The 25130-nt window shown below is 31.6% G+C and overlaps 2 protein-coding genes across 6 annotated transcripts; one reads left to right on the top strand and one right to left on the bottom strand.

The window, feature by feature from the left end:
* The first annotated feature begins 1928 nt into the window (after positions 1-1928).
* On the top strand, positions 1929-10702 carry LOC130812789 (pentatricopeptide repeat-containing protein At1g77360, mitochondrial). Of its 5 annotated transcripts, none has more exons than XM_057678393.1 (4): positions 1929-2124; positions 3263-4830; positions 6369-6538; positions 10565-10702. In XM_057678393.1, exon 2 carries the CDS (start codon positions 3301-3303, stop codon positions 4744-4746), a length of 1446 nt encoding a protein of 481 aa, XP_057534376.1. In that variant the 5' UTR covers positions 1929-2124; positions 3263-3300; the 3' UTR covers positions 4747-4830; positions 6369-6538; positions 10565-10702. The 5 variants fall into 5 exon arrangements, with proteins under 5 accessions (XP_057534376.1, XP_057534372.1, XP_057534375.1 ...); XM_057678389.1 differs by having other exon boundaries at positions 6311-6538; XM_057678392.1 differs by lacking the exon at positions 10565-10702 and adding an exon at positions 7095-7819 and having other exon boundaries at positions 2004-2124; positions 6311-6538.
* Positions 6785-10788, bottom strand: LOC130813657 (probable purple acid phosphatase 20). The gene is made up of 6 exons (XM_057679501.1): positions 10588-10788; positions 9639-9707; positions 8768-9059; positions 7756-8333; positions 7482-7570; positions 6785-6971 (listed from the first exon to the last, which is right to left on the bottom strand). Exons 1-6 carry the CDS (start codon positions 10786-10788, stop codon positions 6785-6787), a joined length of 1416 nt encoding a protein of 471 aa, XP_057535484.1.
* Positions 10789-25130: the final 14342 nt, after the last annotated feature.

The following is a 25130-nucleotide window of genomic DNA, read 5'->3' as shown; positions in this document are numbered from 1 at the left end:
ATTTGCAAAGAAACACCTTTTAAAATCTCTTTTTTGTAAAGAAACACCTTTTATAATTTTTTTTTTTAAACAAACACCTTTTAAGATACTTTTTTTAAAAAAAAACACCTTAAATAAGTTTCCGGTGACTTTTGTCAACTTTCCGGCGTTGACTATGCAATTTGTCAACTTTCCGGCGTTGACTTTTATTTTTATTTTTATTATTAATAATTTTTTTTTAAAATTTTTATTTTTATTATTATTTAAAAAAAATTAAAAAAAAATTAAATAATAATAATAATAATAATAATAATAATAATAATAATAAAAACAAAAATAAAAAAATAATAATTTTTTAAAAATTTTTATAATTTTTTTTTTATAATTTTTTTAATTATAATTTTTTTATTTTTCCTTTTGTTTTTATTTTTATTTTATTTTTAATTTTTATTATTATTATTTTTTTTTTAATTTTAATTTTATTATTATTATTAATATTATTATTATTATTATTATTATTATTATTATTATTATTATTATTATTATTTTATTATTATTATTATTTTTATTTTATACTTTTTATACTTTTTATTTTTTTATTATTATTAATTTTTTTTAATTTTTGTTTTTATTTTTATTTTTTTTATTATTAATATTAATTTTTTTTAAAATTTTAATTTTTATTATTATTTAAAAAATTTTTTTTTAAAAATTAATAATAATAATAATAATAATATTAATAATAATAATAATAATAATAATAATAATAATAATAATAATAATAATAATAATAATAATAATAAAAACAAAAAAAAAAAAAATAATAATAAAAATTAAAAATAAAATAAAAATAAAAACAAAAAAAAAAAAAAAATAATAATGAAAAAAATATATTTAAAAAAATTTTAATTTTTTTTTAATTTTTGTTTTTATTTTTATTATTATTATTATTATCATTATTATTATTAATTTTTTTTTAAATAATAATAAAAATAAAATTTTAAAAAAATAATATTAATAATAAAAATAAAAATAAAAATAAAAATAAAAACAAAAGTCAACGCCGGAAAGTTGACAAAAGTCACCGGAAACTGATTTAAGGTGTTTTTTTACAAAAAAAAATTATAAAAGGTGTTTCTTTACAAAAAAGAGGTTTTAAAAGGTGTTTCTTTGCAAATTTCTCCTTTTTTAATAATACTTCTTAAATTAGTGCAATAATAATCGACTCAAACCCGAAAAGACCTAACCCGAAACTAACACACTCCAATGTTAACCTGATCGATAGTAACTTTTACTTTTGACCTATTTTTTTCTCTAATAAATAACCAACATGCAATATTTATCAAATAGTTTATACCAAACATCTTCTGATTTAAACCACTGGCTTATTAGCTAATATTTTCAGCCGATTAAACAAGCTAACAATAACAACTATTCATCAAACACATGCTACGTACATCTGACAATGATAATAAAAAAGGCAATAATGTATACGGTTTTTTAGGTATGTATTATTATGCCATTATTTGTGTGCATTTCTATTATCATAGTTGTTACACCAATAAAAATTTAATTTGACATGAATTGACTTGAAAATTGATCGAAAATTAGTGCATTATAATCCTAAATTTTTACTCTTAACCCGAAAATGATCAAATTTGAAAATGTTGGAAAAAAATGGATAAAATTCGATCAAAACCCAAACTTGACTATCTTACCTCATTTTTTATTCCACGTTATCATTTTCAATTAAACGTCATCATTTTTATTTCCGCATTATCATCTAATAATTTTTAATCAAGATTTAATATCTTTATTGTAACTTTTGTATTTTAAGTCAATATTTTTTTCTATTGTATACTTACAATAACTATATTGGTCTTTTTTATAATACTTCTTAAATTAGTGCAATAATAATCGACTCAAACCCGACAAGACCTAACCCGAAACTAACACACTCCAATGTTAACCTGATCGATAGTAACGGGACCCACAAGCAACGCCAACCGACTGTATTGACTGGTGATAAACCCCATTTGCTAAAGATTACTGGTTATAAACCCCAATTCTGAACTCCATTTGATCTCGGACACCCTCTCCAGCGCCGACTGCCTGACCACCTTATTCCTTCCTGAGATGCGACAAGTTCGTTCTTCTTCCTTTGTCACTCTTTTGTAGATTACATTTGGGGTGTATGGTATTCTTTTTTTTCCTGTTTCGTTATTCTTGAATTGAGATGGTTGAATGTAATATGTTTCCATCTTCTGCCTTAATTCTGCAATTAGGTTTTTTGATTGACTCATTTGATTTATGATTGCTAGGGCTTGCTATAGTTTTGGGTACTGAGTGTTGATTGAAAATCCACCATTGTAAACTTGTAATTTGTGAAATTCATTTTATGTTTATCAAACAATTGAAAGTACATATTTTTTTTTTCAACCATATTGGACCGCTGAATTGAAAAGTGAAATTAGTATTCTTTTGCGATGAAGTCAAACTGCTAATGATCGACTAGTTTCTAGACCTAATGATGTTGAAACCAAATTACCAAGTTATTTGGGGGTTGCATTTGAAAATCATGAATGTGGATATAATGCTCTCAATTTTTGGTATGCTTCTGTTAGTTATTTCTGGATTTGGATTCTATTTTCAAAAGTTTGAATTGGTGAGATCAAAAAAAAAGCGAAGAGAACTTTAATTAGGTTTATGGTTTTGGAGGTCGGTCTGAAATTGAGAATTTACAATGCCAATATTTTCTATTCAAAATTATTCATCATCATCACATCCAATATGCTGCTCAAAGGCAGGGTTTTAATCTGAAATTTTCTATTTGAAATTCATGTTTTAATCTGAAACCATCTTAAATGGTGTGAAGTAAGTGCATCAAAGTACTGGAAGACCTAGCGAAGGAAATCATGTTACCTGATTAAGAGGTTTACGTGTGTTAATTGGTAAGTTAGAGGAGAGCAGTTTGGTGTTTGGTCTTGTAAATTTCAATATTTTTTTCTCAATATCATTGATCTCTATAAATATATTTTTGTGATTTTGTGTGATATTTGCTCATAAATTTGTGTTTTTTGAATATTTCTGTTTCTTTTTTTCTTTCTTTATCTTCTTCTCTTGTGGATACTCTTTTTGTCGACATTAAGGCTCCCATGTGTATGAATTGATCCTAGTTAGCATGCCGTATATGGATTAATATGATGTGTGATACTCTCAAAATATTGTTTCTTTCTGATTTACTCCTGATTCATTGGCTAATTCTTATATTAGAATGCTTCAGGTGATCTTGCAGTTGTAGGTTCAGAGTGAGGAAAGGAGATGCTTAGGGCTCACTTCCGTTGTATGAAATTGGCTTCAGAATTGAGCAGCATTTCTAGATTATACACATCAGATGCAGTAGCTAAAGATTTATCTGATGATTCATTTAAAAAAATTTGTAGAATTATGATATCATGTCCTAAAGTAGGACTTGATGTTAGGCTCGATCATAGTGGAGTTGGTGCCTCGCCTGAGATAGTTGAGGATGTTCTCAAGAGGTTTGAAAACGCAGGTATGATATCTTATCGCTTCTTTGAATGGGCTGGCAAGCAACGTAATTACACACATAGTATTTTAGCCTATCACACAATGATCGGGTCTTTGGCCAAAATAAGACAATTTGAGATAATGTGGGATCTTGTTAGCACTATGAGGAACAAGGGGATGCTAAGTGTTGATACATTTTGCATCATCATGAGAAAGTATGCTAGAATGCAGAAGGTAGACGAGGCGCTCTATACATTCAATGTTATGGAAAAATATGGCATTTCCCCAAATCTTGCTGCTTTTAATGGACTCTTAAGTGCTCTATGCAAGTCTAAGAATGTCAGGAAGGCTCAAGAGATCTTTGATAAAATGAAAGAACATTTTGTTCCTGACTCAAAAAGTTATAGCATATTGCTTGAAGGTTGGGGACGGGAACCTAATCTTCCCAAGGCAAGGGAGACTTTCAAACAAATGGTTCATGTAGGTTGCTATCCTGATATAGTGACATATGGTATAATGATTGATGTCCTTTGTAAAGCTGGGAGAATTGATGAAGCTTTTGAGGTTCTCAGGAGCATGGATGCTAATGGTTGTAGACCAACATCTTTTATTTACAGTATATTAGTTCATACCTATGGCATGGAGAATCGAATTGAAGATGCCATAAATACATTTATGGACATGGCCAAAAATAATGTGGAGGCCGATGTAGCTGTGTACAATGCTCTAATTAGTGCATTTTGTAAAGTAAATAAATTCAAAAATGTATTTCGGGTCTTAAGAGAGATGGATGGTAAAGGGATCTTACCTAATGCGAGGACTTGCAATATTATTCTGAACAGTTTGATTGGGCAGGGACAAACTGATGAAGCTTTGAAGGTCTTTAGAAAGATGATTAAAGTATGTGAGCCTGACGCTGACACATATACAATGATGATAAAGATGTTCTTTGAGAAAGATCAGTTGGAAATGGCTTTGAAGGTGTGGAAGTACATGATGTCAAAAAGGTTTGTACCAAGCATGCATACATATTCTGTTCTTATTAATGGCTTGTGTGAGAAGGGTGAGGTGAGTGATGCATGTGTATACATGGAAGAAATGATTGAAAAGGGGATTCATCCTCCAGTTCTGACCTTCCATAAGCTGAGGAATTTGCTTTTAAAAGAACAGAGACAAGATGTCCTTTTATTTCTTCAGGAGAAGATGAGTCTTTTAGTTAAGGAACCTTTGTGTGATTGAGGAAATACTAAGCCCAAACATGTTCGCAAAGAGTGATATAGGTCGAGTCAGAAGCATCTCCTGCTTATTGCCCTTTTGATACAGGTTAGTTAATACTAGCCAGTAGCTACACAGCCTTTGTCTTTTTTTCTTGCAATAATCCAACAAGTACAAATCATTACGTTTTTCTTTACTTAATGGGTAAAGTATGAACTCGAAAATATAAATGTTGTGAATCAGTTGTCTTAAATATTCATCCACTTTGCTGTAGACTCTAGAGTTGCTTTATCTGGCAGTTTGTTTAAACTTGAATCGTTGTCCCTTTTATCCACTGAGCTTTATTACTTCACTCTACTTGTTATAGTGAAGAATGAACAATCTCTTGACTTAGGTTACTTGAATTTTTAATTCGTGTGTTTTCTTGTGCATTCGAATCAAACTTTTTTGCAACTGTTTATTGTTTAAGAAGGGGTTGATTTGAATCAAAAGCTAGAAACTACTGAAAGTAGTGCCTAGAGTTAACCGTAATTTACTTGGACTGCGTGCCAACATATGCTTTAATCAAGAAAATTGTCCAATGAGGAAACTAAGAGGAGGCACATGATGAATTTGACTGCATGGCTTTCATAGCTTCACTGTAGAAGAAAATGCTGGATCTCTGTTTTCCTTTTTAATTAAGTGTCATACTGTCAGTCCGTCATTCACTTGTATTTTGCATTGCTGTTTTTTCCTAGGCAGTGTACAGTGTTACTTGCATGCTACTCCCTCCTGTTCATAAGAATGTCCCATATACTTTTTGAACACTATTCACTGTTCATTATGTATTTTATTCATAATCTATAATTTTAAAACTTAGTCAAGTGAGATTTTATTTAATTCATCTCAATGCAAGGTTTATTAATATCTACTTTTTATAATTTTTTTCGCTAGGCATAATAAAAGTTACTAGGCATTGAATAAGTGCATTGGATAGCCTACAAAAAGTAAATGGGATATTCTTATTGAATAGGAGGGAGTATGATCTATTTTCTTTCATAGTGGACTTATCTTGCTCTCGTTTTCATTAAGATGCATGGTCTACAAGACTACAAGTGAAAGTTTCTCTTCATCCTAAAGTGAATAATCATACTACTGTGTTTTCTCGCATTGCATGTCTTAAGATGTCAAGTTCGGTTGACTTTGGAATTTAGTTTTGTGTTTTCCGTCTCAGGCTTGCCTCTTATTTGCAAAATGATCAGGTCTTTACTGACGTTCATGGGGGCTATCATAGGCTGCTTAGGACTTAGGAGGTAGATACTTGATATGAATAACTATTTTCTTATTTGAATGGCCAGTCATATGGTTTGCTTAAGATTGCAGTTGTAAGTTGAAAAGTTTTCATTCTGGTTGTCATCTGTAGTCTATTTTTCATTGCTGATGGCCTGATATTGTGGTCTTTGCACCCGATATTTATTATTGCCTATCTGAACCTCCTTATGCCTGTGTTGTATAAATGCTTATGGAGACTTGAAATAGATGAATCATTATATTTTGTGGCTCATTTTTCTACCCCATTGTATAATTTTATAAAATCTTTCCTCTTTAGGTGGCTATAATGTAGAGAGAGCCACAAAGGCACGGACGCTAACACGATTCAATCGTAGGTTTTATGCATCCTATCAACACGACCAACGCTAACTTATTGCAAGAATGTTGGTCGTTGGTGCCATCCTCACATCCTCTTTTTACATAACAAGTTGGCGCTGTGGAGCAAGGTCAAGTAATATATTTACAGTTAAAGTTCGTGGATATCTTCAATTAAAGTTAACAAATGGTAATTCTTCTCCCTTTTTCTGAAATTGCAATGATTCGTAAACATTATTTACACACTTTTTTTTAACCATTTTTGAAAATTTGCTGTGAAAAATAGTCTTGTGAGGTCTTGTTGGTTATATTCTATACTTCTCATAAATATTAAATAGTCAAAAAGGGTTAAAACTTAAAGTAATGCATTTTTCGAGAGTATTTCTATATGATCAAATGTGTAAGAATATGGTCTAGAATGCTCGGCCTAATCTAGTTACTGAAACTTACAATCTGGATCTGAACTAATGCTAGTTAACCAATATGAATCAGCTGCTACAAAGACATCATCTTGATTCCTGTGCCATGTCCATCGAGAATGGCTTGAGTTGATCACTTCAAATTGTCCATGCCCAAAACTTGCCTCTCTAAAAATAGAGATCTCTGGCTTTGGATCGACAAAGCTGTCAAGAAAACATTTATGATAAGATTAATCAACCCATAGTCTCAATGAAACAGATCCGATCCAAAAATTTTATTGAATTTGACCCTATCACGACATATTTGATCCAATCTATTTATAATAGGTAACTGGGAAGCCATACAAAGTTTTTGGGAAAAGAAGAAACATCACTTGCCCACGAAACATGGTAATCATGACAAAATATTATTATTATTATTATTATTATCGATAACAATGTTCATACGACCATACCAACTTATGCCCAAGCATTCCCAAATGATTGCATGTATTTTGTACTCATCACATTCTTTCAACCTCTTCCCAAGTCTGAAGATTAGAAGGTTTGGCTTTATTTATGAAGATTTTTGTTTACATTTCAACTTTGAGATTTTGGAACAACTTCATGATTGATCACTAAAATACGTTGATCTATCATCAACAAAGTTGTGCCAAGAAAACACCCATTTACTTGTAAATTTCTCATTTGAAGGTAAAATGATATTAAATATACCTTTTAGCTAGACCTTCACGATTGCCACCATCCCCAATAGTGATATGCACAGCGCCACACTTGTTGATTTTTCCATCATATACTCGATCCTGTTCATTGATTTAGTTTGATAAATGCAAACATTATTAGAGATGAAAAGCTTAACATCTCATGGTTCATGATCAATGATGATGATGATGAAGTATTGGGATCATGTAGCATTTATGTTAAATAGCGAAGAATAGTATATTATAATAGAACATCACGAAAACTAGGAGATGTGAACTTGACTTACAAAGCGCTCATAAGCGTGCACATGACCAGTAAAAACTACATCAACTTTTGCATCATAGAGTAATTTCTCCATGGCCTGCTTCATACCAACTGATTCAAACTCCCTTGCGTGAGCCTTGTTAGAATTGTACCAAGGTGCATGGCATAGGACCACAACCCATGGGATCTTTTTCCTGTCGATCTTCTTTAGGTCGCCTTCAAGCCAACTGTATTGGCTTGAGCTTGGGCCAAAATCAGTGTAGGAACCTAGCATGATAACATGAACTTGACTAGCGACATTGAAGGAGTAGTATAGGTTGGACGGAGAATTACTCTCCTCGAAAGGCATGTGCCATCGAGCATTGTAGGAGGTGAAAGGAGTGTTGTGAATTAACGGTATCTTTTCAACTTCATGATTTCCATGAGTCACCATCCAGGGTCTATGGCTAGCTAAGGGTTCTACAAGGCGGCCGAATGAGTCCCAACTCGGTTGCCAAAAGTCTGCGTAGGATAAGTCTCCTGGTAGTAAGAGCATGTCATAGTTGACTTGTGATATGTGTTGGAGTGTTGCATCTGTCCATTTTGTTTGCCCTAAATCACCTGTTTTTGTCACCCTATATTATTTTTTCTTCATAATCATTATCGTATTGAAAATTAGATCAAGCATCCACCTTTTAAGATTGATAAATGCTATTTTAATTTCATCTATAAACTAAAACTAAACTAAACTTCAAAATGATCCAACTCAAGCCACTTATGCAATCCTACACCAAGAATATTCAAATATTAAGCCTATTGATCAGCCAAAAAAGACTTGCTCACCTAACAAACAAATCAATGTGCCAAGTTAAGTCGATAGACCGACCATCTCTAGGGTACATAACTGTGAGTTTATTCTGTAAGACTATTACAACTAATCTAAATTGAAAGAATATCAAAAACTTAAGAGTAAAAGTATTGTGATGAATTGAACTGTTAGTAAGTGAAGAGAATTATGTAGACGAACAACGGAACAAGATAATACAAAAACATACCTATGACAACAAATTTGAGAGGCAATTGAGGTGGTGTAGTCTTGAAACTGAACTCACGAGAAGCATCCCCGCTACAACGGTAGTAATAAACAGTATCAGGCTTGAGAGGCCCGGTGATTGCCTCATGGATTTGGCCCGACTTATAGAAAACAAAGTTGTAAGTTGTAGCACTTCCATCAACTGAATCATCAAACGTTCCTGGTGACAAACCATACTCTATTTTTGAAGGAGCTGGATTTTGAGTGATCCATGTTATTCTCATTCTATCACTTCCAACCATCGAAATATGCACCTATTACATGAATAATGTTTACAGTGTTAATCCTACATTCTTAAAATGAATCACAAACGAAAAATGATAATTTCTTTAGTGACTCCGTTTGGTGTTGAGCTTGGGTTATGTCTTGAGATAAAAACTATCTGAAGAGGGTGCTTGGTTAAGTACACGGATGTAGATGCAATGGCTTGAACGAGCACAACAACCCTCGAACAAGCAAAGGAACACTCCAACGAGCAAATGCGTATTCCTCATCGGAAGAAGATTTGCTCAAATGATCATAATTTTGCTCGAATGAGAAATGAGTGTTCAAACGAGCATGATTGTTGTGGGCTGGTCAGTAGCTTTCGTTCTTTGGTCTTGAGACGAGACTTGAGCGTCCGTGATACTTTTATCTTGACATGAATTTATTAATTTCATGATTCATGATTTATGATCCTAATGTGTCTAGTTTCTATCGCACAAACCGTTTTTGACTATAAATCAGATTCCATTATGTTATTGTTGATTGGAAAACCAAGTAAGAAAAAATTCATTAAATACAAACATACTTTATCTACTAAAACCTATACTCTCATGTACTATTATGTGTACATAATCACTTCCGTATGTAAGTAAGACAATCTTACGGAACACTAATCCAATGTATAGTTCATTATCTTCCTAGTAGTATTTCCTAATATAGTATCTATATTGAACTTGTACTCCATATATTTACCTTTATAGAACACACATATAAGCTGACTTTTGATAAAAAGACAAGGTAGACTCTTCATACAAGCTACACCATCAAATACCTATGTTGTGTGTGTTTTAGTGAAAATTAGTGGAAATGAAAATTAAGTTGGAGAATGAAGAATAAGATTAAAATTAAGTGGATGATAAAATGAAGAGAATCAGTATGTTGGTGAGATAAAATTAGGAGAGTGTGATTATTGCAAAAAAAAAAAAAAAAAGGTGTAAAATTAGTTGGACAAACTAAAATGAAAAGTGGTGTGATAATTGCGAAGGACAGAGGGAGTAATACAAAGAGGAGAGTTTGCCAATTTTAAACACCAAATAATACTTGTAAAAATACGTATTTGGCAGTTGCTTCAAGGCATTTAATTAGACGCAGCACTAAAATATGCTTTGAATCAAAAGGCCTCGGTGATCTACATAGCGTATGCTCAAAATATAGTATACCATGTACTTCCAAGTTAATAAGGGTTTCATTCTTTATATTTTTGCATTCATGAGTAAGGATAATTTTCTATCGGGGAAAATAAAATTAATTTTCTATCGGGGAAAATAAAATTAAATTTTTTATAGATAATAAGAGTTGAACTCTTTGGTCATGAGGGTGAAAAGAGAATTGATCTTACAGTGCAGCGAAAGTCAAACTTCTTTGAAACTTTATCTAAGTTTTAACAAATGCATTTTTATGCTTTATATCAATCTGATATATCAGAATTACATTCTAAATTAAAAGTAGGAGAAAACTAATATTGTAAGTATACGAATCAAATCTTTTCATATAGATGAGAGAAAAAGACGGCTATTAAAAGTTAGAGGAAGTATTTACCTGCTGAGGAGTATTTACCAAAGAGCGCCTTGCGGTAAAAGAGCGCATCGCTCTTGATAGGGTACGGTTGTGCAACGCCACTTCAGCCGGAAATGCAGCCCAAATGATGGCCAATAGAAGCATCACAATACTAGTTTTTATCATCATAATTGAATGTACCATCTTCATGCTGTATGCCATAACTTATTATATTTGAATCAACTGAAAATTGGTCTGCTTGAGAATGAAGATGCGTGTATATATAATTATACATATACTTCATCTATGTAGCGAAGTAATTAAAATATATAGAATAGAGATTTTATATACGAAAGTACACAATTTATTTAACGGAGAGAAGAATTGGGTAATAAATTGAAGTATTTGTTACGTCCGCAAACTGTCCGTGACGCAGCTAATACTTGCTGTTCCTTCCAATTCTACTTAAATGTCCGATTTTGTATATTTATCGTCGTACATTTTAAACTTAATTATTTTTAGTTTTGTTTGGTCAAATATTATAAATTGATAAAATTTATGTTTAGATGAATCAAATAAAATTTTACTTGATTATGTTTTAAATATAAATTGAAATTAAAATACGAACTAACAATTATAAGTAAATAACGTGAAAAGTAAATAAACCATTTGACTAAAATAATATTTAAATATTAAAAATACGTAGTATAAAGGTTCACTTTTCATTTTCGGATAGAGAATGTGTTTCATACGAAGGGATACAAAACGTTTGACTTTTCTTATTATAGAAATATTAATATTTCAGACAATCAACTCAATTTGATAAAAAGTTGGTCTTTGGAGTTTCATCCCATCCTCCTTTGTGTCCGATTTATCGTGAAACTCTAAAAAGAGTAAGAATTTAGGCCAAGTCTTTCTATATTTGCACTAATAATTGATAAATAATTTTAAAATTATGTGTGCTCTGCTCTTAATGACATGTTTCATATTAAACCTTTTTACCACATCATCATCTTAATACGTAAGTATATTATGTATCGTTAAATATTTATGGCTTGACCCGCTACTTTCATGGCAAATGTGCAATTGAATATGTTGTACATGTTCAGAACCTTTTCTAACAATAATTTAGACCTTTTGATTAAAACCCTTGGTATGAAATTAAATAGTATAATATTCAAAATATTTACAATTGTATCAGTTCAATGCAAATACCAAAAGATAAAAATAAATTTTTGAGATCTTTTTGATAATGGCTATGGTCATATATTGTATGCCGCTTTGTACATACTAATTGACTGCCTTAATAATAAACTAACACAAACTAACATGGAAAATTTTTACCATTCAAAGCACATTAGCATATTTCATGAACATTTTCTTAAAAAAAGATGAATCTTTGATGATTATGTAAGCTCAATTGTTTAGGCAAAATTTAGAAAGTGGGGCTCAACTAATAAAAACGATTATATGAGACTACAAAGCGAATAGTCCTTCCGTTTTTAAAAAAATTTCATTTGTCATTTTGAGTTATTTTATTTATTATTTTCATAAAAAAATTTCTTATTTAAATCAAAATTTTTAGATTCAATAACTTTATTTATCCTTACTTTAATAATTTAATAATGCTTATGACTCTCATATATTTTCCACTAACTTTATTTAAAATTTTTAAATTCCTTATTACCCTCACATGTTTTCCACTAGCTTTATAAATACATAATCTATCAGTTGTGATCCCTATAATCTTTTCGAATTTGAATATTTTTTTAATTTTATAGTCTCCACTTTTCTCCTATTAAATTTATCATTTAATAAAATAGAAGTATATGCATTATTTAAAATATTCTATTTTCTTAATTCTCTAAATATTTCTTATAAAAACTTCATGAACAGAGAAAGTATTATTTTAAAAATTTCAAAAATATCAATTGGTAATTGTTGCTTTCATTTTAGAGTAGTAGATAATTCACATATGCATATTTTTGCATTCTATTTTCTTTTTTTAGTGGAAAACAAGAGAATCAAAAAGTTCAAAAATAAAAAGATAAACATACTAGAAATACATTAACAAAAATGACAAAAAATGAATAGTAAACTTACCAAAGAAAATGTTAGATTTGAAAGTAGGTAAAATCAAGCCAATAACTTAGTTAAGGTTAACATATATGACAATTTAAATGAATCTTAATTTGTCAAATTCAAATTAGTTGACCTTTTCTTGTCTTATAGTATGTATATCTCGTGACTTCACCTTTTCGAGTAAGTCATGTTTTTAGTGTTTTAATTATATGTAAATACTGATATTTTGTCACTATAAATTTGTACTTATTTGCTGTTTTTAGCGATCTTATCACTCATTTTCATTTTCAATCTTATTCGTGGATTTATTCCGGTTCATCTCATTCACTTGTTTTTTTTTTCACCAAGCCATTTATATTTTGTTTGATTCTTTGACTACACCTCAACTCCACTCTCCACTCCATTCCACTAATCAATATTTCTTAACTAAAGGTGTTTAAAACAGATTAGATGATCCGATACCCACTCGACCTTATAATCGAATCTGATTGACCCGACTTAAATATAATTTTATAATTACATAATAGTCAATGTTGACACACGATCCATTTTAAACCGATTCAAAATACCTGATCCAAAACCGACCTAATAACCCGAAACAACACCTCTATTCCTAACTTATACTCTTTTAAGTCCATACAAGCTCAACTTACAAACTAATATTAGGCTTATAAGTAATAATAATAAAGGATGGTTAAAAATGATGCATGTAATCTAACATAAAGAAAAACATTAAAGGGTAGACATAAATATGAGATATAATCACTCCAATTTCAATGATAGATACTTGCATTGTTTCCAAGCACAGGCCCAGATTAGCATATACTGCTGGATTATTTATGGAATTAATTAAGAAATATTTAGGGTGCATGGGTTTTGGATCAGTAGCAGGTTTTTTCTAAACCAGAATCATATTTGCAAGTATATGGAGCGCAACAGGGTAGCTGACCCCCTGGCTGGAAGCCGCACCAAGCCCCATAGCTGAGGCATGCTTGACCAATCCCGCCAACCATAATAATCTTCGTCAGAGGAAACTGATTCATCAGCTTGCGGTTCACCGGAACCGCCATGCCCGATTCATCAGCTGAGGCAGAGCTCATTGTTAACGCAACAAGTGAGAGCATGAGCACCATAAGTGCAATCCCATTTTGCTTCATCTTTTTTTTATGTTTTTAGCTTTGTTTTTGAATGTTGTATGTTGTTGCGTCTTGGTTTGTAAATTGGAACGTATTTTGCCCCTTTAAATAGAGGCAGGGCCGGTCCTATAAGGGGCAAGTTTGTGCTTTGTTTTCAAAATAAAAGTTCTGATATTTCTCAAGTTGTAACAGTGTAAAAGAACCAAATTTGGGTCGGGATATCTTATGGTTTCGAACGATATTTAGACATTATGATAACTGTTAGAGTATATTACATGTTTTGGGGCCTCAACCATGAGCTTAGTCTTTTGATTGAGTTGGTTCCTTGACATGGTATCAGAAGCCAGCGTGACAAGAGGTCACAGGTTTGAATCTCAACCACCTCTCATATAAACCACCCCTCATTTAAAGTGGAATATTCAGCGCATGTGCGCATCCACACTTTTATCCCAATGGACTCTCGGGTGAGTTGGCGTGTTAGAGTATATCATGAGCTTAAGCTTTTGGTTGAGTTGATTCCTTGACAATAAGTGCATCATTCCTGTTACTGTATCACTGTTTCGTTACCACGATCGTAACTGTTAACGCATTTTTATACTGTGCTCCGGACCATAAAAAAAAAAGAAAAACACCGCTTTAATATTTAATAGTTAGAGACTTACGATAATATATTTAGTAGTTAAGGGCCATAATTAATATTCAGCCTCAGATCTCTCATACTAGAGCAACTAGATTTTTAGATGATCAATGTGTTAAAGTGTGGAAGATAATGAAATACGCATGGATATTATGTTAATGAGGAGTGAAGATGATCCCAACTGTGTGGTTTTGTTTTCTTTATAAATTTATTTCTATGCACATTTTTATAGTTAATATGGTTGGAAGTTGGACTATAATTTTATATACCACTATTTACATTATATTGGTTTGCAATAAATCATAGCAAGACACTAAACTATTTTTTGACAATTAAGAACTATGGATTAAGTTAAAATGGGCAAATGAATTGAAATTGTAAGTTAAATGTGTGGTTGTGAGTTAAAAGAGTGTGGATTGCGGTTTATGGTGAAAAATAGAAATTGAAGATATATAATATGTTATGTTAAAAAGGAAAGTAAAGTAAATTTTTTGAGATTGAGAAAGTATTCTACTAAAATCTTATTTGATACACATTAAAAGTTTTTTATAATGATTTTCGCACCCTTCCCTCCGGCCTACCTTATGACCAAAAAGTGCTTTAAAATGGTTTTCGGACCAGCAAGTTTTGAGCATTCTACCTCATCCTACTTCGAATGTTCGTAGCTTTTAAGAAATAAGTTTGAGTAAACCAAATAAGGAGAAGAAAAGATAACTCATTTACATGTTTAAAGAAGGTTTACTTATAAAACCAATTAGTTTTAGTAGCGTATCTCCTTTGGCTAATAAGTGAGTTGCCTTTTCTTCCCGGTTACACACTCATTTAAGAAATTGAGTGTGTAACCGTAAGTGAACCTTCATTACTAGCTCAAAGAAGGTTCACTTACGGTTACATACTTATTTTCTAAACTCTATTAAGGTATCAGAATCTGATTTATTGTTGCGCCTTTTTAATTGGATATTAAATTAAAAATTATTGGTTAAAAGTTCTTTAATTGGATGTTTTATTTCCAATGAGATGTTGTAAGTAAAAATATTAATTTTGTAATTGGATTAATAAAGGAGAGAAAAAAAAAAAGATGGGATGGAGAAATCATTAATGGGTAACAATTTAGAACCCTAATCTGATACACATCTATATACTGAAGAAACTTAAAAAATCTGAGTTTGATGATTTATATTTAAGCTATTACTAACTTGTAAATAACAGCGTAGGTAATTATATTATTTGTTTTCTAAGTAGTTGTTATGTGTGCGTGCTCAGTCTTGTAAAAATAAACTTTAATAATGCGTTTGGTAATGAGTAATAATTAATGGTGTGAAAATGGTATTGGAAAATCATTCCGTACTAATATCTCTTGACAAATTTAATAATTATGCTTATTTTCTTTTAATAATTTTAATTTTTTCACTATATTCATTCAAACACATTATCATTTAAAATTTGGTATTAGGTGATAATTGAAAATTAAAAAACTATTTTATATTACAGTTAGTCTCTTGAGAGACCGTCTCGTTGAGAGACGTATCTTAAACCCAGCTCATTAAAGATTAATGTCTACTTACCGTATTCTTAATGTCTACTTACATTATTCTTAATGCTTACTTATAGTATCCTTATTGCCCACATTCAATATCTTAAATGTCTACTTACATCATTCCTAATGCCTACTTATAATGTTTTAAATAATATATAATAGGCCGGTCCAATTAGAAATAGTCTCTCGACGAGACCGTCTCTTACAAGAATTTGTGTTTATATTATAATCAAACTTTTATTATCATATGAATGACATGATAAATATTTATAAGCGTAATTCTTAGTATTATGAAATCTGAACAATTTATTTATTGTACTAATAAATAAATAAATATAATAATAAAATATTAAAAATTGCAAAAAAAAAAATTTTAATTTTAAAACAAATAACACAATAATGTTATACAACACCCAGTTAACCACATTGAACAGTAGTACAACGTAGAATACTTGACTTGGATTATCATAAACAGAACTAAAATTAAGTTGTAACATCTCCGATCCCAACTTTATATTTAAATAGCTAGCTACGCCTACATGCATTTTGATATTCAGCTAGCACAACATATATATTTAATTTGTTTATTGTTGAATATGGATCGGAATTTGGAAATATAAAATAATAACAATTGGTTGCAAATAAATATATTTATATTTTTTGTTGGATCATAAACATACATATTAAATCAAAACCAGGATCATAATTGGAACAATATGGTGGACAACAGGGCGGCGCACCACTAGGGTGCCAGCCGCACCAAACCCCACATTTTAGACCTTGCCCAACATTATTATTATTATTATTATTATTATTATTATTATTATTATTATATTCCATAGACTTTTACAAGAAGTTGTTGGGAAGTCGAGCAATAGGTCTTTGAAAAATATATGTCTTAGACTTGGTGCTATTAGAATTACCTAAAAAAAACGAAGCAATTCTAGATTACAAGTCGAGCGCGTCCTCCCCTGGCTCTCCAAAGGTGGAGAAAGCAAAAGGGATAAATTTGTAGCCATGCTCCTCACACTTGGTAGTGTATTTCTTCCTCTTTCTTACTGCAGTATTGGCTAAAGAAGCCCTAGGAGCCCATGAAAAGAGTCCGATATCAGCAAAGGGCGAGCGTCTAATGACATCCATACAAGCATTTTTGCTGTAAATTAAACTTTATTATTATTATTATTATTATTACTATTATTATTAAGGTTAAGGTTAAGTGATGCAGCAAGCTTTTTAAACATAATAGTATCTGAAACCGGAAGCTACAGCTTACGGTGAACTTGAACGAGCATGATCACAAACATAATAACTATGCCTTTTTGCTTCATCATTTTTATTACTACTATCTTTAATATTATTTAATTTGGAGGGTTTTTTTTTTTTTTCAAATAATAATAATATAATAATAATGTTAGACGCTAGCTAGCTAGTGCTCCTTTAAATAGAAGTTTTGGGTGATAAATGTGTGGAAGATAATGAAATTGGCAAGGATATTACAATTTTGGTTATTACAAGTACTGCTTTATCAGTGATATTTTTTGATTATAAAGAGATGTTTTAGCTTCATAAATTAAAATTATTCACAGTCGCAATTACTAATACGCTGAACACGCCCTTAGCCTTGCTTTGTGCAATGGCATTTCATGCTTATTGTGATCATCGGGAACAACTGGTGTAGTCTTGTGATGAATTGAACTGTTAGTAAGTGAAGAGAATTACATAGACGAACAACGGAACAAGATTATACAAAAACGTACCTATGACAACAAATTTGAGATGCAATTGAGGTGGTGTAGTCTTGAAACTGAACTCACGAGAAGCATCCCCGCTACAACGGTAGTAATAAACAGTATCGGGCTTGAGAGGCCCGGTGATTGCCTCATGGATTTGGCCCGACTTATAGAAAACAAAGTTGTAAGTTGTAGCACTTCCATCACCTGAATCATCAAACGTTCCTGGTGACAAACCATACTCTATTTTTGAAGGAGCTGGATTTTGAGTGATCTAAGTTATTCTCATTCTATCACTTCTGACCATCGAAATATGCACCTATTACATGAATAATGTTTACAATCCTACATTCTTAAAATGAATCACAAACGAAAAATGATAATTTCTTTAGTGACTCCGTTTGGTGTTGAGCTTTGGGTTATGTCTTGAGATAAAAACTATCTGAAGAGGGTGCTTGGTTAAGTACACGGGTGTAGATGCAATGGCTTGAACGAGCACAACAACCCTCGAACAAGCAAAGGAACACTCCAACGAGCAAATGCGTATTCCTCATTGGAAGAAGAGTTGCTCAAATGATCATAATTTTGCTCGAATGAGAAATGAGTGTTCAAACGAGCATGATTTTTTTGGGCTGGTCAGTAGCTTTCGTTCTTTGGTCTTGAGACGAGACTTGAGCGTCCGTGATACTTTTATCTTGACATGAATTTATTAATTTCATGATTCATGATTTATGATCCTAATGTGTCTAGTTTCTATCGCACAAACCGTTTTTGACTATAAATCAGATTGCTAAGATGAATCTTTGATGATTATGTAAGCTCAATTGTTTACGCAAAATTTAGAAAGTGGGGCTCAAGTAATAAAAACGATTATATGAGACTACAAAGCGAATAGTCCTTCCGTTTTTTTAAAAAATTTCATTTGTCATTTTAAGTTATTTTATTTATTATTTTTATAAAAAATTTTCTTATTTAAAACAAAATTTTTAGATTCAATAATTTTGTTTATCCTTATTTTAATAATTAAATAATGCTTATGGCTCTTATATATTATCCACTAACTTTATTTAAAATTTTTATATTCCTTATTACCCTCCCATGTTTTCCACTAATTTTATAAATACATATAATCTTTTTCAATTTGAATATTTTTTTAATTTTATAGTCTCCACTTTTCTCCTATTAAATTTATCATTTAATAAAATAGAAGTATATGCATTATTTAAAATATTCTATTTTCTTAATTCTCTAAATATTTCTTATAAAAACTTCATGAACAGAGAAAGTATTATTTTAAAAATTTCAAAAATATCAATTGGTAATTGTTGCTTTCATTTTAGAGTAGTAGATAATTCACATATGCATATTTTTGCATTCTATTTTCTTTTTTTAGTGGAAAACAAGAGAATCAAAAAGTTCAAAAATAAAAAGATAAACATACTAGAAATACATTAACAAAAATGACAAAAAATGAATAGTAAACTTACCAAAGAAAATGTTAGATTTGAAAGTAGGTAAAATCAAGCCAATAACTTAGTTAAGGTTAACATATATGACAATTTAAATGAATCTTAATTTGTCAAATTCAAATTAGTTGACCTTTTCTTGTCTTATAGTATGTATATCTCGTGACTTCACCTTTTCGAGTAAGTCATGTTTTTAGTGTTTTAATTATATGTAAATACTGATATTTTGTCACTATAAATTTGTACTTATTTGCTGTTTTTAGCGATCTTATCACTCATTTTCATTTTCAATCTTATTCGTGGATTTATTCCGGTTCATCTCATTCACTTGTTTTTTTTTTCACCAAGCCATTTATATTTTGTTTGATTCTTTGACTACACCTCAACTCCACTCTCCACTCCATTCCACTAATCAATATTTCTTAACTAAAGGTGTTTAAAACAGATTAGATGATCCGATACCCACTCGACCTTATAATCGAATCTGATTGACCCGACTTAAATATAATTTTATAATTACATAATAGTCAATGTTGACACACGATCCATTTTAAACCGATTCAAAATACCTGATCCAAAACCGACCTAATAACCCGAAACAACACCTCTATTCCTAACTTATACTCTTTTAAGTCCATACAAGCTCAACTTACAAACTAATATTAGGCTTATAAGTCATAATAATAAAGGATGGTTAAAAATGATGCATGTAATCTAACATAAAGAAAAACATTAAAGGGTAGACATAAATATGAGATATAATCACTCCAATTTTAACGATAGATACTTGCATTGTTTCCAAGCACAGGCCCAGCTTAGCATATACTGCTGGATTATTTATGGAATTAATTAAGAAATATTTAGGGTGCATGGGTTGTGGATCAGTTGCAGGTTTCTTCAATATTAGCATCATATTGACAAGTATATGGTGGGCAACAGGGTGGATGACCCTGTGGCTGGAAGCCGCACCAAGCCCCATGGCGGAGGCATCCTTGACCAAGCTCCCCAACCATAATAATCTTCGTCAGAGGAAACTGATTCATCAGCTTGCGGTTCACCGGAACCGCCATGCCCGATTCATCAGCTGAGGCAGAGCTCATTGTTAACACAACAAGTGAGAGCATGAGCACCATAAGTGCAATCCCATTTTGCTTCATCTTTTTTTATGTTTTTAGCTTTGTTTTTGAATGTTGTATGTTGTTGCGTCTTGGTTTGTAAATTGGAACGTATTTTGCCCCTTTAAATAGAGGTAGGGCCGGTCCTACAAGGGGCAAGTTGGTGCTTTGTTTTCAAAATAAAAGTTTTGATATTTTTCACGTTTTGGGTCGGGATATCTTATGGTTTCGAATGATATTTAGGCATTATAATAACTATTAGAGTATATTACATATCTTGGGGCCTCAACCATGAGCTTAATCTTTTGGTTGAGTTGGTTCCTTGACATGGTATCAGAAACCATCATGACAAGAGGTCACAGGTTTGAATCTCAACCACCCCTCATTTAATGTAGAATGTTCAGTGCATGTGCACATCCACACTTCTAGCCCAATGGGCTCTCGTGTGAATTGGCGTGTTAGAGTATATCATGAGCTTAAGCTTTTGGTTGAGTTGGTTCCTTGACAATAACTGCATCATTCCTGTTACTGTATCACTGTTTCGTTACCACGATCAAAGCTGTTTACGTATTTTTATACTGTGATCCGGATCATAAAAAATAAAAAATCACCGCTTTAATATTTAATAGATAAGAACTTATGATAATATATTTAGTAGTTAAGAGCCATAATTAATATTGGGCCTCACATCTCTCATAGTAGAGCAACTAGATTTCTAGATGATAAATGTGTTAAGTGTGGAAGATAATGAAATACGCATGGATATTATGTTTATGAGGAGTGAAGATGATCCCAACTGTGTGGTTTTATTTTCTTTATAAATTTATTTCTACACACATTTTTATTGTTGATATGGTTGGAAGTTGGACTATAATTTTATATACCTACTGGTAGGGATGGCCACGGGGCGGATTACCCGTAACCGAACCGCTTGGAACCGGATCCGGAATCGTTCGCGATAGGTTCCGAACCGGCCCGAACTGCGGAACCGTGAAACCGCCGGAAAAAAGTTGCCGGAACCTTGAAACCGCCGGAAAAAACTGCATGAACCGGAACCGGAACCGGGACCGGTCCAACGGTTCCATGGAACCGGAACCGAAACCGGTCCGGGTGAACCAGCCCAGCGGTTCCATGGAATCGGAACCGGAAATATAGCCGTTAACTAGCCGTTTCTAACCATTGCAATTTTTTCTATAAATACCCATCACTTTCAATCATTTTCATTCACAACTCATCTCTTCTCCTACTCTCTCTACTTAATTACTTAATTACTTAATTACGCAATTATTCTCTTAATTACATAATTAGTCTTTTAATTATTTCTTAATTTAGTTAATTACATAATTAGTCTATTAATTATTTATTTATTTATTTTTTAATTCTATTATTATTTCAATATTATCATGTCTTCTTTTTTGAAAAAAGCCTCTAAAAAATTACTAAAGTGGCAAAATCATTGGGAGGTTCTAGCTCCAAAAGAAAGGCCACTTCAACTCCGTCGGTATAAACAACACCTTCGATTAGTAATTATAATTATGAACCAAATTATTCAGAAGGGTACGACCAAGAATTACACAATTATGCAGAAGAAGTGGAAAGAGAAAAAAAAATTGATGAAGAAGAAGAACAAGAAGAGGAACCAACGACCCCTATTGGGATACATAATTCTCGACAGTCATCAACAAGATCACATGAAGAACAACTACTACAACAACAATAAAGACAAGCTCGTGGTAAACGAGTCAATTTCCAAACTGTCGGTTAGTTTTATAATTTTATTCTTCAAATTGATTAAATTTTAAATTATTATTTATTTATATATTGTGGTATATATCTGAGTATGTCTTTATATTTAAATTTAGATGAAGATGAACCGGTAAGAAAACCTTTTCCGGCAATGTCACCTCCTAGTGGTAGAGCTGTTTCACATGTGTGGTCGTATTTTACAAAAGAACCAACCGACAATCCAGATGTTTTCTTATGCACTTGTCAAATTTGTGAAACTCAAGGAGTAAAGCTCTTAATTTCATACAATTTCGCCAGAGGTAAATACTTTTTCAGTTTTTTATACATACATTATGTATTAATATTTTATAAAAATTTATTTATTGTGTTTTGTGAATACGTGTTAGGTGGTGGTACGGGATCTTTTGTAACGGCCCGGTTTAAGTGACCTGGAATATCATGTGAGAACATGAATCCGGCTCACAAACGGACGCAAGAAAACTCATCCTTACTCGGATCGTCAACGTTCCAACGGTAAAGGAATATGGTCAACAAAGAAAATAGCGCTAAACAAAACAAAACCAAACAAACAGCGGAAGTCTTTACATACAACTCGAGAGCCCATCGGCCTCTAGACTAACTAAAATTGTACGAGATAAAAGAAAACATCACAAAATTTGGTTACATAAACTGAATTATTTAGACTCATTACAAAGTAAGTCTAGACTTGATAGTTACGGGTTCTAAGCTGAATCCTCACTCCAGCCCCCTCCTGCGATTAACCTGCTGCACGTCGTATGATAACACGTAGCAGGTTCCAAAGAACAACCAATACACGTCAGAGACTTCATACATATATTAAACAGGTTGAATACAAGCATTGTGTTTACCCTAGCATGCAAAGGCTCTATTATGTAATCTTTGTTCATTATTTCCAACCTTGCAACGTTGCCCGACATGTGCGGGTCGTGCAAGTCATATTTCCAATTTGTTTTGGTGGAATACACTTAGGAGAGCTAATCCCAAGGCAACCACCTACCTAAGACGTTGCCCGTCCTGTTCGGGTCGCCAAAGGCTAAGTATGCATACCCCCATGGTGATCATAAAGATCCCTGAATGCCATGGGAAAAATAGTTGATAATTTTCCAATTCATTTGTTAACCCTTTTGGGTAACATATCCATAAATTCTCAATTTCCACATAATCATTTCATATTATTTGAGGTGTCTAATCCTTATGTGATTACAATGCCTCGATTAGGAATAAAACAACATTACTTGCACAACCATATAAACAGTATGGTCTAAGCGTGTACCTTTAAGCACAGCAATTCCAAACAACGTTCAAGCACGACAAGAATTTCACCCTCTTATGAATCGAGGTCCTAATTAACAAACACACAAAACGACCACGTTTAATAACGGGTTTTCACAAACAATCCACTCCATACTACTAAAATATCACAAAGACTTGATAATTTCAAATGTTTTCATCCAATTCATGTTCGCTCCAAAATTCCCATTCTGACCAGAAACTTTTATGGCCAAATCGGACAGTTTAGAAAATTCAAATTAAAAATCCGACTTCACCGCTGCGTCCGGAACGCATCAATTATCTTGGGTACCAAATTTCATAATTTCTAGCATCCGATTACTATTTTTAATTATTTTAAGCGTTTTAACGAGGTTTAAAAACACATCGGTTAAATAAAACCACAACGGAACACACCCGATACCCGGATCGGGGCGCCACTACCGAGGCAGCAGCTGCTGTCCGGAATCCCCTTTTACTTTAATTATTATTTTTTTATTATTTTATTATTCGAATTATTAAATCCTTTCTTTTTTTCTTTTTTTTAAATCTCATAACCTACATACCAACCGAAACCGAATTTTCATTCTACTAAAATAAAACAAACAAGACCAATTTCCTATCACACAACCACTTGATATTTCCACACATTTGGCAATACACAGTCCCATCAACAATCTAAGCCATCATCAAAACATAAGGCTAACAACTTAAGACATACTCATCATCAAGATCTTCAAAAACATTTAAAATTTCATAACCATGATAAGTAAATTAAATATTTGATCCTCTTATCAAATTTAAATTTTGTAGAGAATCATAAACCAACATTTTTTTTTTTTTAAAATCGAACATATATATATATAAGGACAATCCTTTAAACAAATCAAATTTTGTTAAAGGATTTATAAACTCATGGATAATTACATCACTTAATCCACACACTTAAAATTTCATCTAACAAACTAAAATCTCGTTAGAGAAATATAAATCGTAAAATAAATTCAATTTAACATTTGAATAGACTTTATTCTTATAACAAATTTAAACTTTGTTAAAGAATGTAAATCAAGGAAAATTTGCATAACAGAAATATGATTTAACCCTTTTAACAAATCAATTTTATCAAAGGATTATTAAAGAAAACTTATATAAAATACTCAATCCTCCTAATAAGTCATAGGATGTCATCATATTGAAAGAAATATTATATAATCTCATACTAGAATTTCTTATAAATAAAATTTATAAATAACAACTCAACTTACTTACCCTTTGATTTGAAGATTGGATTGAACAAAGTTTTTTTTTTTTTTTTCTTCTTGAATACCGAAACAAGAACAAGAAAAGAGGAAAATTTTCTGAATTTTGTTCACTTTGAAAGCTTAGGAAATGTGAGGAAATTCAAATGATGCTTAAGAATTAATAGGCACTTAAGAGGTGAGCTTAATGTGCCATAATACTCATTTATGAGAGGAGTTACAAACTCCTCCCATTCCTCCTCACAATAACCGGCCACCCCTTCCAAATTCCCCCTTATTATTTTTTTTTTAATTAATCATTTAATTAATTGAGTAATTATTGTGTTATTATTACAATTGAAACAAAACGTCATGCGATTAAACTCGTTACCGTTAAAAATACCCCACTTTGTTACTTATAATTAACTACGTAAAATAATATAATTTAATATCACTTATTTATTTTATTTTGTTATATTTTATTTTATTATATTATATTTTATTTTTAAACCCGATAAATGACGGGGTGTTACAGACTACCCCCCTTAAAAGAAGTTACGTCCTCGTAACTTGTGTGGCAGCGG

Source organism: Amaranthus tricolor, chromosome 5 (assembly GCF_026212465.1).
Source record: "Amaranthus tricolor cultivar Red isolate AtriRed21 chromosome 5, ASM2621246v1, whole genome shotgun sequence".
Taxonomy (NCBI): domain Eukaryota; kingdom Viridiplantae; phylum Streptophyta; class Magnoliopsida; order Caryophyllales; family Amaranthaceae; genus Amaranthus; species Amaranthus tricolor.
The sequence above is the reverse complement of the archived record's forward strand: the minus strand, read 5'-3'. Positions and strand labels throughout refer to the sequence as shown.